This window comes from Vanessa cardui, chromosome 8 (genome assembly GCF_905220365.1).
Source record: "Vanessa cardui chromosome 8, ilVanCard2.1, whole genome shotgun sequence".
Classification (NCBI taxonomy): Eukaryota; Metazoa; Arthropoda; class Insecta; order Lepidoptera; family Nymphalidae; genus Vanessa; species Vanessa cardui.
In genome coordinates this window covers 3,696,686-3,710,269 of record NC_061130.1, presented here as the reverse complement: position 1 = coordinate 3,710,269, position 13,584 = coordinate 3,696,686, and the positions used below count along the sequence as shown (strand labels likewise).

The window sequence follows — 13,584 nt, the reverse complement described above, 5'->3', positions numbered from 1 at the left end:
AGTATTCATGTGATATTATTAAGAAAGAATATCTGATAAGTGAGCCGAGATGGCCCAGTGGTTAGAACGCGTGCATCTTAATCAATGATTTCGGGTTCAAACTCAGGTAAGCACCATCAGCATATATATAGGGTTTTCCAATAGGAACGCTTGAACTTTGACAGCTGATTGCGGCCATGTTGTTTGAGTGACAGCTGTCAAATGCAGTGTGTTATATTCATTCCGTTCTCCCAAACCACCATGGCAGGTTACAGTGTCGAGCAGCACGTGCAAATCATAAAATTGTTTTATGAAAATGGGTCTTCAGTTCGAGCAACGTTCAGCGCACTTCGCCCGTTTTACGGTCGCGATGATCGTCCTGCCGAGTCGACTATCCGTCGATTGGTGGACAAATTCGAGTCAACCGGGTCAGTGAACAATCAGCCGGTTCCCGTGCGTCAACGTAACGCGAGATCTGCCGAGAATATCGCCGCTGTGCGCGACAGTGTCCTCGAAAACCCACGGCAGTCAATTCCGCGTCGCGCACAGGAACTCGGCCTTTCGCAGACGACAACTTGGCGAATTTTGCGTTGTGACTTGAGCCTGCACCCGTACAAGATCCAGCTGACCCAAGAGCTCAAGATTAATGACCATAGACAGCGCCGTGTGTTCGCTGACTGGGCATTAGAGCAGTTGGAAGTTGACGCCGATTTTGGCAAAAAAATCATCTTCAGCGACGAGGCACATTTTTGGATGAATGGCTATGTCAACAAGCAAAATTGCCGTATTTGGGACGAGACCAATCCACACGAGGTTCACCAAGTGGCAATGCACCCGCAGAAAGTGACTGTTTGGTGCGGATTTTGGGCCGGAGGCGTGATTGGTCCGTATTTTTTCGAAAACGATAATGGCGTGGCCGTCACCGTCAATGGTGAGCGATACCGGTCGATGAGAAGCAACTTCTTTTGGCCTGAAATCGAGAATATGGATCTGGACAACATGTGGTTTCAACAGGATGGCGCTACGTGCCAAACAGCACACGCTACGATGGAAGTTCTGCACGAGCAATTTCTGGTCATGGTCATCTCGCGCGGAGGCGACGTGAACTTGCCCCCGAGATCGTGCGATTTCACCCCGCTGGACTTTTTCTTGTGGGGTTTTCTTAAGTCGTAGGTCTATGCCAACAAGCCGCAAACCACCGATGCCCTCAAAGTCTACATACGCCACGCCATCGATCAAATACAGCCCGATTTGTGCACCATAGTCATCGAAAATTGAACCTTTCGTGTGCGCGCCACCAACCGATGCCGTGGCGGTCATTTGAATGATGTCATATTCCATACATAATGGGTCGATAGACCTTCCAAATAAAAAAAAAATCGCAAATATCTCTCCTACATGTATTTTTTTTTTTGCATTTCAAAGATCAAGCGCCCTTAATGGAAAACCCTTTATATATATGTGTGCTTAATTTGTGTTTATAACTCATGTCGTGCTCGGCGGTGAAGGAAAACATCGTGAGGAAACCTGCATGTGTCCAATTTCATCAAAATTCTGCCTTCCACCAAACCGCATTGGAACAGCGTGGTGGAATATATTCCAAACCCTCTCCTTAATGGGAGAGGAGGCCTTAGCCCAGCAGTGGATAATTTACAGGGTGTTACTAACCCCGGCGAGCTCGTACAAAGATCCTACCACAAAGAAAAAATATTATTTACATATATAATATATTTATGAGGGTCTGAAATACTTCAGGCCCTCATAAATATATTATATAATTTTTTCTTCGTTGCATTTGCTTATTTATTTATTTAAACATTTTAACTAAGATTAATTTAGTTAAAGTGTAAAGTTATATTACTATTATAAAATTTAATAAACGTTTGTAAATAAATTTATAATTGCTTTTTAATATCCTTTGAAATCTTAAGATTTAAAATACTTATTTTTGTCATACTTAAATATTCCTAATTTTTTACTAGTCGTTGAGGTTCAAAGCTATATTTTTTAAAACAATTCTTAAGACAAATATAAATAATATAGAGAAAATGAGCATGAGAAAATGAGATGTACTTGTACGAAGTTAGTAGCAAGCATGTTTTCCTCATCAAAGGCAAGAATTGATAATTTTTAATTATATTATTATATATTAAGATACATATTAAAAGTATTAAAATAAACCAACAAAAATAAACGCAATGTAGGGTATTTCTTAATAACTAAATAAAAAAAAATTTATAAATATAATTCTATGTATGTGATACTCTTTAAAGGCTTGGACTGATTTCGAAGACTTTTTTGTTAAGTTTTCGGTAAGATTTGCTGGGTATGAAAGATAAATATATTTTTTTTATTATTGTATAAGATTTGCTCTAAATGAGTTTTAAATTAAATATTCAGGCATATCTACTAGAATATAATGTACTTGGCCTAAATCAAATCGTCACACTATGATGTGTGATTTATTTAAAGCATTTGATAATGTTGCACATTAACTTCGATACTTCGAAAGCTGTTTAATTTAAAACATGATGTTAATATAAGCTACTGTAATATATAGGTAAATATTATTGCCTCTGCTAGAGAGGCCTGGTTCATCTGTTCATTACAGAGGATCGAAATTGTGATTCAACTGGAAATGTAGCTAGCGTTCTTACATTTCCACACAAAAATAGATAGAACTGGCGTTCCACAAGGATCTATTTTTGGTCATCGATTATATTTTTGACATATTAAAGATTGACTTTTTAAATAAACCGTATGATCTATATTAAATGATTTAATTGATGAAAATATTATAAAATATGAATACTTTTTAAAGTCGTTACAATGTAAAAGCGATAAAGAATCAATGTCAAAGTCAAAGTTAAGAATCTTTATTCAATATGAAAGTGATTACACTTGCTTATTGGTAGTCAAAAATCTACCACCACATTTACAAGTAATATATTTTAAGAAGTAATTTAAAATAAGTAATCTTCTTTTTATTTCACGATGACAAAAAGTATGAATAAAACTATTGTTTGAAATGATTATTTGTAATTTCAGTTTTTCATATAAATGTCTAGGAATATTTGTTTTAATTACAATATTGAAAGCAAGTTTATTTCATTATTTTCATATCAGCATTGATTGATGACGTCTAGCCATATCTGCAATATGCTGATGTATGAAAGGCGCTGATAAAGATAATTATAAATTTTACAGGTGAAAGATATTAACATTGTTATTTTGACAATCAAACATTCTCAATATTTTTCGTTCGTCAGAAATACTTTTTAATATAATTAAATGAATGTCTTATGACAATGAGGAAGGAATTGTGTTTATTGGTCTTATTTATTAGTCAAATATTTGTTGCAAATGCTTCATCTGGTAAGAAATCGTTACTAAAACTTTTTTTATTTACTTTCTTAATGATAACTTTGCTACACTGAAAATAACTGTTTGTTTACGCTTTGTTTTGCTTTCTTTTCTCGTTTATTTATATGCATATGCATACACTTTCAATTTTAAATGGTCATCAAATTGTTCATTTATATTTTTAGCTTCAGTTGATTTTTGTTGACTTCAGTGAATCTTTTCATATAAATAATTTGAGGGTTTTAAAAATTCATTACAATATATTCCATTGTATGTTTTAGTACCTAATGTTCGTTTAGTCGACCACACCAGCTATGCCATCTCGATCATACAAGAGACGATGCGAAGAGTTGAGAAAAGCTACTGGTGCAGTTTAAAAGTAGACGACGTATTTATGAATATAAGGTTAGATCACCAAAACTATGCCGTCTTCTTCTTGCAAATGTCAAATCAGTGATGTCAGAAAGAGACGCATCAGTGTTGAAATATACAGCTGTTAAGTAGAACGCTAAATCAATATATTTACCTTAATTAGCCTTCACATAGACATGATCGTTACTTTCCATCAGAGATCGAAGCAAAATAGTATAGAGTTTCATATTCATTGAAAGAATTTATTGAATACATCTCTCACTTGAGATTCGCAGACGCTGCAGGACCTAAAACAAATGCTGAACGAGCTGGCTGATTCTTCTATGCGTATCGGCCGACAGATGAACTTGGATAAAACCAAGGTCATGTTCAAAGAACATGTTTTACCGGAACCGACTGCGATACACGGAACCGTTCTCGAAGTTGTTCAGAAATATGTCTACCTCGGGCAGACTTTGCGATTAGGTAGAAACAACTTTGAGGACGAAGTGAATAGAAGAATTCAGCTGGGTTAGGCAGCGTTTGGAAAAGTATATCAATTAGCATTAAAATTGACAGCAATTGAAGCTGATGTTAAATTTAAAATTGTCTAGTCTATTAATTCTTTTACCAGCAAATGGTCTCTTATTATACTGTCACTGAGTCATTTATATAAGTAAAAAGAAGATCAGATAGTCTGTAAAAGTTGAAGTGAAATTTTAAATGGAAAGTTTAAGTAATACTTATGTTACAGCGAAAATGTCCTAGGCATGCCAACGTCAGCTGAGGTTGAATTTACCAACGGTTTCTTGGTGTCACTTCGGAGCATAGATATAGTGAGGAGCACTGTGCAACAAGTATGGGTGCCGTTAAGAGTGAACACGACCACTGTCGAAGTACGGGCCACGATGAGAATGCTTGATGCTGTTATTGGATTTGACGTCGCTGCTAAAACGCAAAACGGCGTTTACCGATCGACGGGAACGATTCGGTATCCAGAAATCCAGTTTCCATTTCTGGTAAAGTATTTTATAGTCTATATAATTTGCTCTATTCATTTTTCCGTGTAATAAGTACTAACCCAAAAAAAATTAAGGCTTTTTTTAAGGTTACGTAAGGAATTAGCAATAAAGTTTATTTACTGCTGGAAATGCATTCTGTCTTTTTAAAAAATTTCAAAGGAGAAAAACCATTTCCCTAAAGAGACAGGACGTATTGTTCCATAAAACTTGTGCTGCTTAGTGCAATGACCAATCTCTTGGAATGTTCAATGGATTCGCAGATGTCTCAATATCACCCAAAGGGAACGTGTTGAATAATATTGTACTGATTGTCGCCATTAACTTACTTTGACATCTACAACATCTCAGCCTACGAAAACATAAACATAGACGCATGTCTTTCAGATAGCTAAGAACTTGTTTACGGATGACATAGCAGTAACCGTCCGCAGTAATTTGGTGAGAACAACGAATCTTATGCAGTTTGCGCCAGAGGACGAGATAAATAAAGTCGCAGCTGTTTTGGTAAGCATATTCAATTGTAAGGATTAGGTAATTTCTTTCAATCATAGTTATGTGTTTGTCGAGCTGAGATGGCTCAGTCATTAGAACGCGTGCATCTTAACGGCTAATTGCGGGTTCAGATGCAGGCGAGCTGAATATTCATGTGCTTAATTTGTGTTTATAATTCATCTCGTACTCGGTGCTAAAGGAAAACATCGTGAGGAAACCTGCATGTGTGTAATTTCATAAAAATGCTGCCACATGTGCATTCCACGAATCCCCGTTAAATGAGCGTGGTAGATTATATTCCGAACCTTCTCCTCATAGAGAGAGGAGGCCTTAGCCCAGCAGTGGGAAATTTACAGGCTGTTGGTGTATTTAAGTGTAAATAACTAATTGTGTGCAATCGTCATTATCGTGACGAAGTTTGTTTTGTAAAACTGGTTTTTAAAAATTCCAAATAAATTTCGTGTTAGAGTTATCGTTCAAATAAATTAGCATATTTATTTGTTTTATAAAAAAACAAAACCTTATGATATCATTATCTGTTTCGACTAACTTTTGAAATTTTTATTTTTTAGTTCAACTGGAACAGCACAGCTAACAGCATCTTCAGCTGGGCCACTGACATATTCACCCCGATCACTCTCGACCTAGTGATGAACGAAATTGAATTTCCTAGAATGTGTTACAATTGCAACGTTTAAATAAAAAAAAGATTCTCCAAACAGCTTGAAGTCCAGCGAAGATCTGCTGATGTTCAGTAAAAATATAAAATAACATCAAAATTTATAAAAGAAAAATGTAAAAAAAGCACGGGCAACTGTGAGTCCGTGGAAGTTGTAAATTAAATAAATTAATAAAAAAAAAATAGTAAATATATTCGTAATACATACAATGATTTTTATATACTGCACTGTGTGTTGCTATACCCAACGTTAACATCAACGACTACCAATCTCTCTTTCATTCTCATTCTCAGTCTCATTTATTAACAATGAAAGTGAATAGATTGTATGGAATTCAATATAATCCAACTATTATGGTAAAAGCGGTATTAATGTTTATCAATTTCAAAAAGATACACTAACATTTTATTTTACATATAGATTATAGACAATTATAATAAATATTAATATTAATAATTGAATACTTTAATTATATGTTTAATAGATGTATAGCTTTCGTTTATTCTATATTGTCTTTAATTTTTATGTTGTCATAACTCATATAAATGTATGTTAAGACATACAGGCAGATATGTGGACATACGTCATTGCTTGATTGGACTGCACGGAAGCTGTACAAACAAATTCAACTTAGGTTCCGTTAAAATAATTCAACATTTATCAATCCAATCCAATCCAATCCAATCCATCAGCCCATTTCCGTCCACTGCTGGACATAGGCCTCTTCAATTGCACGCCACTGAGATCGTTCTTGGGCTACTCGCATCCAGCTCCTGCCAGCCGTCTTGCGTAAGTCGTCACACCACCGTGCCCGAGGACGTCCTACACTACGTTTGCCGAGACGCGGTCTCCACTCTAGAACACGTTTCCCCCAACGGTTATCGGTTCTGCGAAATATATGGCCAGCCCACTGCCACTTCAGCTTACTAATCCGGTGGGCTATGTCGATGACTTTGGTTCTCTGGCGGATCGCCTCATTTCTGATGCGATCCCGCAGAGAAACGCCGGGCGTAGCCCTTTCCATAGCACACTGAGCGACTTTAAACTGGTGGACCAGCCTTGCCGTGAGTGTCCACGTTGCGGCTCCGTATGTCATGACGCACTGGTTGAAGTTGAGACTTTCGTTTTAAGGCACTGTGGGATCGACGATGTAAAGATTCGACGTAATTTCCGAAATTAATAAAAAAAATAATTTCCAAACGCTGCCCAACCCAGCTGAAATCTTCTATTCACCTCGTCCTCAAGGTTGTTTCTACCAAAATCGCAAAGTCTGCCCAAGGTAGACATATTTTTGAACAACTTCGAGGACGGTATCGTGTATCGCAATCGGTTCCGGTAAAACATGTCCATTGAACATGACCTTGGTTTTATCCAAGTTCATCCGAAGGCCAATACGCATAGAAGAATCAGCCAGCTCGTTCAGCATTTGTTGTACGTCCTGCAACGTTTCTGCCACGATGACGATGTCGTCTGCGAATCTCAAGTGAGAGATGTATTCGCCATTGATGTTGATGCCACGTCCTTTCCAGTTCAGCGTCTTGCTCATATACTCCATTGTATTAGTGAACAATTTGGGGGAAATAACGGCCCTGTTTGCTGATGCACCGGAGGTCGTGGCGTACGCGCTTGCTGATCTCTTAGTTTAGTCGCCGCATCTCTGACGAAGTGACAGGTGGGTTTTCGCGTCGTTTCTTCATTAGCCCTAGACTCTCTTCTGGAAGTTTGGACTTCCTGCCCTTACGCTGCATGTCACAAAATCTCTAGACTGCTTTCTGGTCTGGTAATCTTAATTGTTAAATGACGATTCAAAAGTGCTTGTAAAAGCCTACTTGAATAAAGTTAATTTTGATTTTGATACGGTCGAGGTTGCAGGTGGTACCAACAATGTGTCCTTTTCTTTACACCTGATAAAGTATATGCAAATCTTCCTGATGATTGGCTGTTGTAAGCTCAGGTATTACAATGTAATAAATAATTTGAATATCTGATCACAATTTTATATCATATCAATTACCCCTGATATTCATATCTCTGTAATGTCTAGGTGATCGCTTCTGTAAGGTCATGATTATCATTCTTAATTGTTTTTATCAGAGTAATTTCATTCCATTGCTATTTTTATTGTGATTGTATTTATTTACTTACAAATTATTAAGTGCAGATGATAAAACACGATTTTGTAATTAAATGTTTTAATAATAGTCAGAAATGCCAAAGTATTTGCTGATTTTGTTATTATGCCTAGTTACTGTCAATTGTCAAAGTTGGGGTAAGTACATGTTATGTTATTTTATATAAGCTCAAGCTTGTGCAAATTTGTATATGTACAGTCAGAGTAAGACAACCTTCGCCAATTTTCAAATTCATTCCTTTATTAAGTCTTAAACTCTTAGTACCTTTTGAAACTAAACATCAAATCATTGCGACGCAATATGTCATTCTCGATTGGTAAAGCAGATTATCGTTCATTCTGCACACGAAAATAGATCTTAAGGTGACAGACCTTTTCTTACCCCGACTGTACTAAGATTATTTTAGATCGGTATGCTATTGTCAGTTACAAATATAGTTCAGTTACGTTTAATATGAATTTTAAGTTTTACAGATATAAAAAAAAGTACTAAAGTGGGGCAGATTCAGCCACCCTATAATATAATTGTTATTCTTATTGGCGATTTAAGAAATGGGTTAAACTGTACCCATGGGCAATTGGCGTATATAATTATAGATAGGTAGACCAAATGCCAGTCAAATAAAATACCTTTATATATGAACACTATACATATGCACTAACTTTATTTAATTGATAAGTGTTAATTACGTATTCTGTAACATTTAAAACTTTTAAGAAAGTATCTTTAAATACGCAAGAAACTAATTGACTCAATTAAAAATATTCACATTACATTCATTCTCTTTTGATAATAATTCAAACATATGCAATTTTAGTTTTATCAATAATTAAAAAAAAAAAAAAATGTTCTTAAGATCATTTATTTTTGGCTTTTTTGATTTACAAACAATGAAACGGATTGACGAAACAATATTTGTTAATTTTTTTGTTTTTTTTTTATTTATAACAAGAAACAAAGACCCCGAGATACTGGGAATAAAAACCTGGGGTCTGGCCCAAAGACTTATTGAGCTTAAATATTTTTTTATTAAACCTATCAAGCGATACCAAGTGTAAGGGTATAGAGTGACCTAGATTTTGACGTCATCTCTTCATAGTATTTAAACTCAAGATTGAAGGTGCTGATGTAACTATAACAACTTGAATAATATAAACACTACATACAGCACTTACTCTTTCTATAAAAAAACATTGAAGAAAAAAACATTTGAAGTGTAAATAAGTATGCCAAGTACCTTCTTAATCTGTTATTATTCGCTTTATACGAAGCTATCTTTCACAAGAGTTTTTTTATGTACATTGAAAAATTATGTAACTACTACTATACTAAGGAACCTTCAACTTAGATTTGTATATCTGTTTTTCATTTGTTTTTTTCACGATATTGATATACGCAAATCGCGGTACACTCCCTCGATTGGTTTGAATGATCCTGTTATACTTTTATCCGGATATATGATATACAGATGTAGTGAAGTATCCGGCATATATATTGGTAATGCCTTATCAAACAAATAATGACGTAGTATAAGGCCTAATACTTGTAGATATAAAACCGTAGGTATGAAGCTTCACTTGTTATGCTATTTTTTATAGTATACGTTTGTGAACGAGCATATGGGCCACCCAATGATAAGCGGTAACAACGTCCATAGACAATCACGAAAAAGAATTTTTTAACCATTTCTCACATCGCCAATGCGCCACCAACCTTGAGAATTAAGATGTTATGTCCATTGTGCCTGTAATTACTTTGGCTCACTCACCCTTCAAACCGGAACACAATAATACTGAGTACTGTTGTTTAGCGGTAAAATATCTGATGAGTGGGTGGTACCTACTAGTATAAGTAAGTTAAACAAAAACAACTGTAGATTATCATGCTAAATAATCATTAACTATTTAACATATTCATATAAACGTCAATTTGTGATTAATAGTATAATATATGCAAATTTATTAATCAACAAAAGTGTACGACGAACATAAAAACATGTACCCTATAGGTATTATATTATAATGTTTGATAATTATTGTTTTTAGGTTCAAGGGCTTGCCTGGTTAACAGCAATGGTTACTATTTCAATATCATTCAAAATGCCATTAATAAACTAGAAAATAATATAAAGTGGTGTAATCTTAAAGTAAATGACGTCAATCAAGAAATCGAGTAAGATTTTTGTTTTTTATTTAACAGATAAAAGCAGATTATCTTTATGATATTGCTAGTATTTATGGGCAAGGGAAATATTTATTAAAACCTCATTGGAGATTATCATAATTTGGTACATTAAAATTCAGATTTTTTTATTAAGATCTCCAAGTTTTCTACTAAAAATAGATTCTCGATGTGCAAAAATAAAAGATCCGAAATAGCCCAGAGGTTAGACTGTGTACATCTTAATCGATGATTACAGGTTCAAACCTAGGCAAGCATCACTGAATTTCATGTGCTTAATTTGTGGTTATAATTCATCTCGTGCTCGTCGGTGAAGGAATACATCGTGAGGAAGCCTGAATGTGTCTAATTTCAACGAAATTCTGCCACATGTGAATCTACCAAACTGTACCTCAAAGGGAGGGGAGGCCTTAGCCCAGTAGTGGGGAATAAACATGTCTTTTTTTTCAGCGAACGTCTATTCAAGTGGCATGCCCAAGGAACAGCGAACTACACAAATGGATTCCTCTTACATTTCCGAAATATTGATGTATCAAATATTCAGACCACGTTTTCCACTAGAACAGTTAATGGTACTGTGGAGAACACAGTGACCTCGAACGGTTTACTTAATTTTAGAAACGTCTACATCGGCTACGACGTTGTTGCCGATATAGAAGGATTTGACACCCAACACTTCACGGGAGTATTCTCCTATAACCTGATTACATTACGGTGTATGGTTGGTATACATTCTGAAAAAAAAAAACTACTAATAGAGGCTTAACTTAACATGCGTGATGGCCCAGTGGTTAGAACGCGTGCATCTCAACCGATGATTGCGGGTTCAAACCCAGGAAGGAAAACATCGTGAGGAAACCTGCATGTGTCAAATTTCATAGAAATTCTGCCACATGTGTATTCCACCACGCTGTTCCAATGCGGGTTTGGTGTTATATTTCAAACCTTCTCCTTGGAGGGAGAGGAAGCCTTAGTTGCCTTACTTAGGCAGTGGGAAATTTACACGCTGTTGTTTTTGAAGCTTAATTGTTGCTTAAAAAAATAGTTATAAAACTATCTCGATGGTCTGATTGTGATCGCGAGGTCTTGGATTCAAATACAGGCCAGGCAAAGATGTTAGTATCTTAATATGAACAATAATCTTTATTAATATAAATGTTATTATTATTAAGCTCCATGAACATACCCTTACAGAGACTAAGTCAATTATTAATATGATTCTCAGTAGAAATAAAAATACACACAAATGTGTTATACAAGGAGTGGTAAAATATATTTAACTTCCAATTGATTCAATTTCAGATCGTTAGAAACTTACAAACTGATGAAATAAGTGTTACTACGACATCGGCTTCATCGAGCGCTGCTGCCCGGCGGATGACGTATATGCCCGAAAACACCATCTCAGAATTGTTATCGAGACATGTAAGATATATTTTTAACAAAGATATTTACAAAAGACTTTCAAAACACCGGATGGTAAGCAGACTCCTACCAAGCCCACCAACCCACCAACCTTGGGAACCAACATTGGCTTAAACTCCAACACAACCATACTAAATATTTGACGGTAGATCATGATGTAAGTGGGTGATAAATATATAGTATTATATAGGATCATACTTGATATATCACACTATACATAAATCGAACCCTTTTTTTTGGTTTTAAAGTAAATACCTGTGGACTTCCAAGCAGGATATATTAATTTAAATAATTGTGATTGACTAACATGACTTTGTATTTATTAAATGTTGAAAAAGAGTAACTACTGAGTTTCTTGCCGGTTCATCTCGGTAGAATCTACTTTCTGAGCCGGTGGTAGCTTCACTTAATTGTATAATGACGATTCAAATGTGCTTGTAATACTTCTTGAATAAAGTTTATTTCGATTTGATTTGAAATATTTTTGTCATAAAAAAATATTATATTTTACACAGTAAAGCTATGATAGTCATACGCTCGAGTTATTTATGAAAATTATTTTTTATGTTCTGAGATTTTTTCCTAACCAATCAATTATAATAAATCATCTCAACAAAAATACAAATACTATATTATTTCTTAATATGGACAGCTTTATATTTAACTAATATTATGCATGGTGAAATTTTAATTTTTCTTTTTCAGTTTTTCGCTTATCACATTTCGTTCAGTGAATGGGGACCGAATTACATCACACCAATTGTTTTGGAAGCCGCTTCAAAAACCGAATTACCGGAGATACGTTACGACAATAAGTGTTAAATAACTTTGAAAAAACATCACACATCTGCAAATATGGTCTATTATTTATTATAAACGATGTATAAACGATGTTTTTGTTGTTTTATTTTTATATAAAATAAAAATTGGCATCCGATTGGATAGAATATCACAACAACAAGCACAACAACAACATAAGAACAAGAACGACAACAAACAAGCATTAGTTTTTATAACTGTGATCACGTGATCAGCGTTGATGTTCATTGGTAGAACGCATTCTTATTTCAAATCGGGCTGTTATTGTATATGATTATTATATGTTATAGGTGGCAAGCGAGCAGGAGGCTCACCTGATGGGAAGTGATTGCCACCGCCCATGGATATGAACACCGGGTGTTTTGCACGTTACCGGCGTTTAGAGAATGTACATTACTTTCTTGAACGTTGAACGCGGTGGCGCGGTTGCAGCAGGTCCCGGGGTGGACGGCGGGGACGTGGATGGCTCGGACTGGCTGAAGTTTGCAGAGCCCTGTGTTACGCCATTAACAGAGCGCAGTCGGTATCATGGTGCTGTATAGAGACTGTAGCTTCACCACTTCACCTCGCTAACAGTATCACCAAGACCCTGCAGCTTCCCACCCCGTACACCATATACTCCATCGCATTAGTGAACAATTTGGGGGAAATAACGTCCCCTTGTCTCACTCCTCCATGCAATGGTATGGGATTTGTTTGCTGATTCTGTACTCGGACGGACATTTTGGTAGCTTCGTAGAGACATCTCATCACTTGGATGTATCGCCAATCAACTTGGCAACGCTGCAGGGACTCCAGAACAGCCCAGATATCAACCGAGTCAAAGGCTTTCTCATAGTCCACGAATGCAAGACACAGGGGCTGATTACACTCATGGGACTTCTGTATAATCTGCCACACTGTATGAATGTGGTCTATGGTGCCTTATCCGGTCCGAAGCCCGGCCTGCTCCGGGGGTTGGAATTCGTCAAATCTTCGCGCAAGACGGTTCGTGATCACTCTTGAAAACAGCTTATAGACGTGGCTCAGTAGGGATATGGGACGATAGTTATTTTTGTCTCCCTTTTTGAAGAACACGACGACCACACGCCTACTCCACGCCTCCGGAGTTCACCCTTCAAAGAGCGTCTTAAGTTCCCT

At 36.1% G+C, this 13,584-nt stretch overlaps 2 protein-coding genes across 2 annotated transcripts; both read left to right on the top strand.

Annotated features, from left to right (window-relative positions):
• The first annotated feature begins 3,265 nt into the window (after positions 1 to 3,265).
• Positions 3,266 to 5,973, top strand: LOC124531923. Its single transcript, XM_047106492.1, has 5 exons — positions 3,266 to 3,354; positions 3,624 to 3,747; positions 4,448 to 4,712; positions 5,100 to 5,219; positions 5,780 to 5,973. Exons 1-5 carry the CDS (start codon positions 3,282 to 3,284, stop codon positions 5,903 to 5,905), a joined length of 708 nt encoding a protein of 235 aa, XP_046962448.1. The 5' UTR covers positions 3,266 to 3,281; the 3' UTR covers positions 5,906 to 5,973.
• Positions 5,974 to 7,942: 1,969 nt separating this feature from the next.
• LOC124531961 lies at positions 7,943 to 12,516 on the top strand. Its single transcript, XM_047106551.1, has 5 exons — positions 7,943 to 8,156; positions 10,065 to 10,191; positions 10,651 to 10,921; positions 11,503 to 11,625; positions 12,331 to 12,516. The coding sequence occupies exons 1-5, from the start codon at positions 8,096 to 8,098 to the stop codon at positions 12,445 to 12,447; spliced, it is 699 nt and encodes a 232-aa protein (XP_046962507.1). The 5' UTR covers positions 7,943 to 8,095; the 3' UTR covers positions 12,448 to 12,516.
• Positions 12,517 to 13,584: the final 1,068 nt, after the last annotated feature.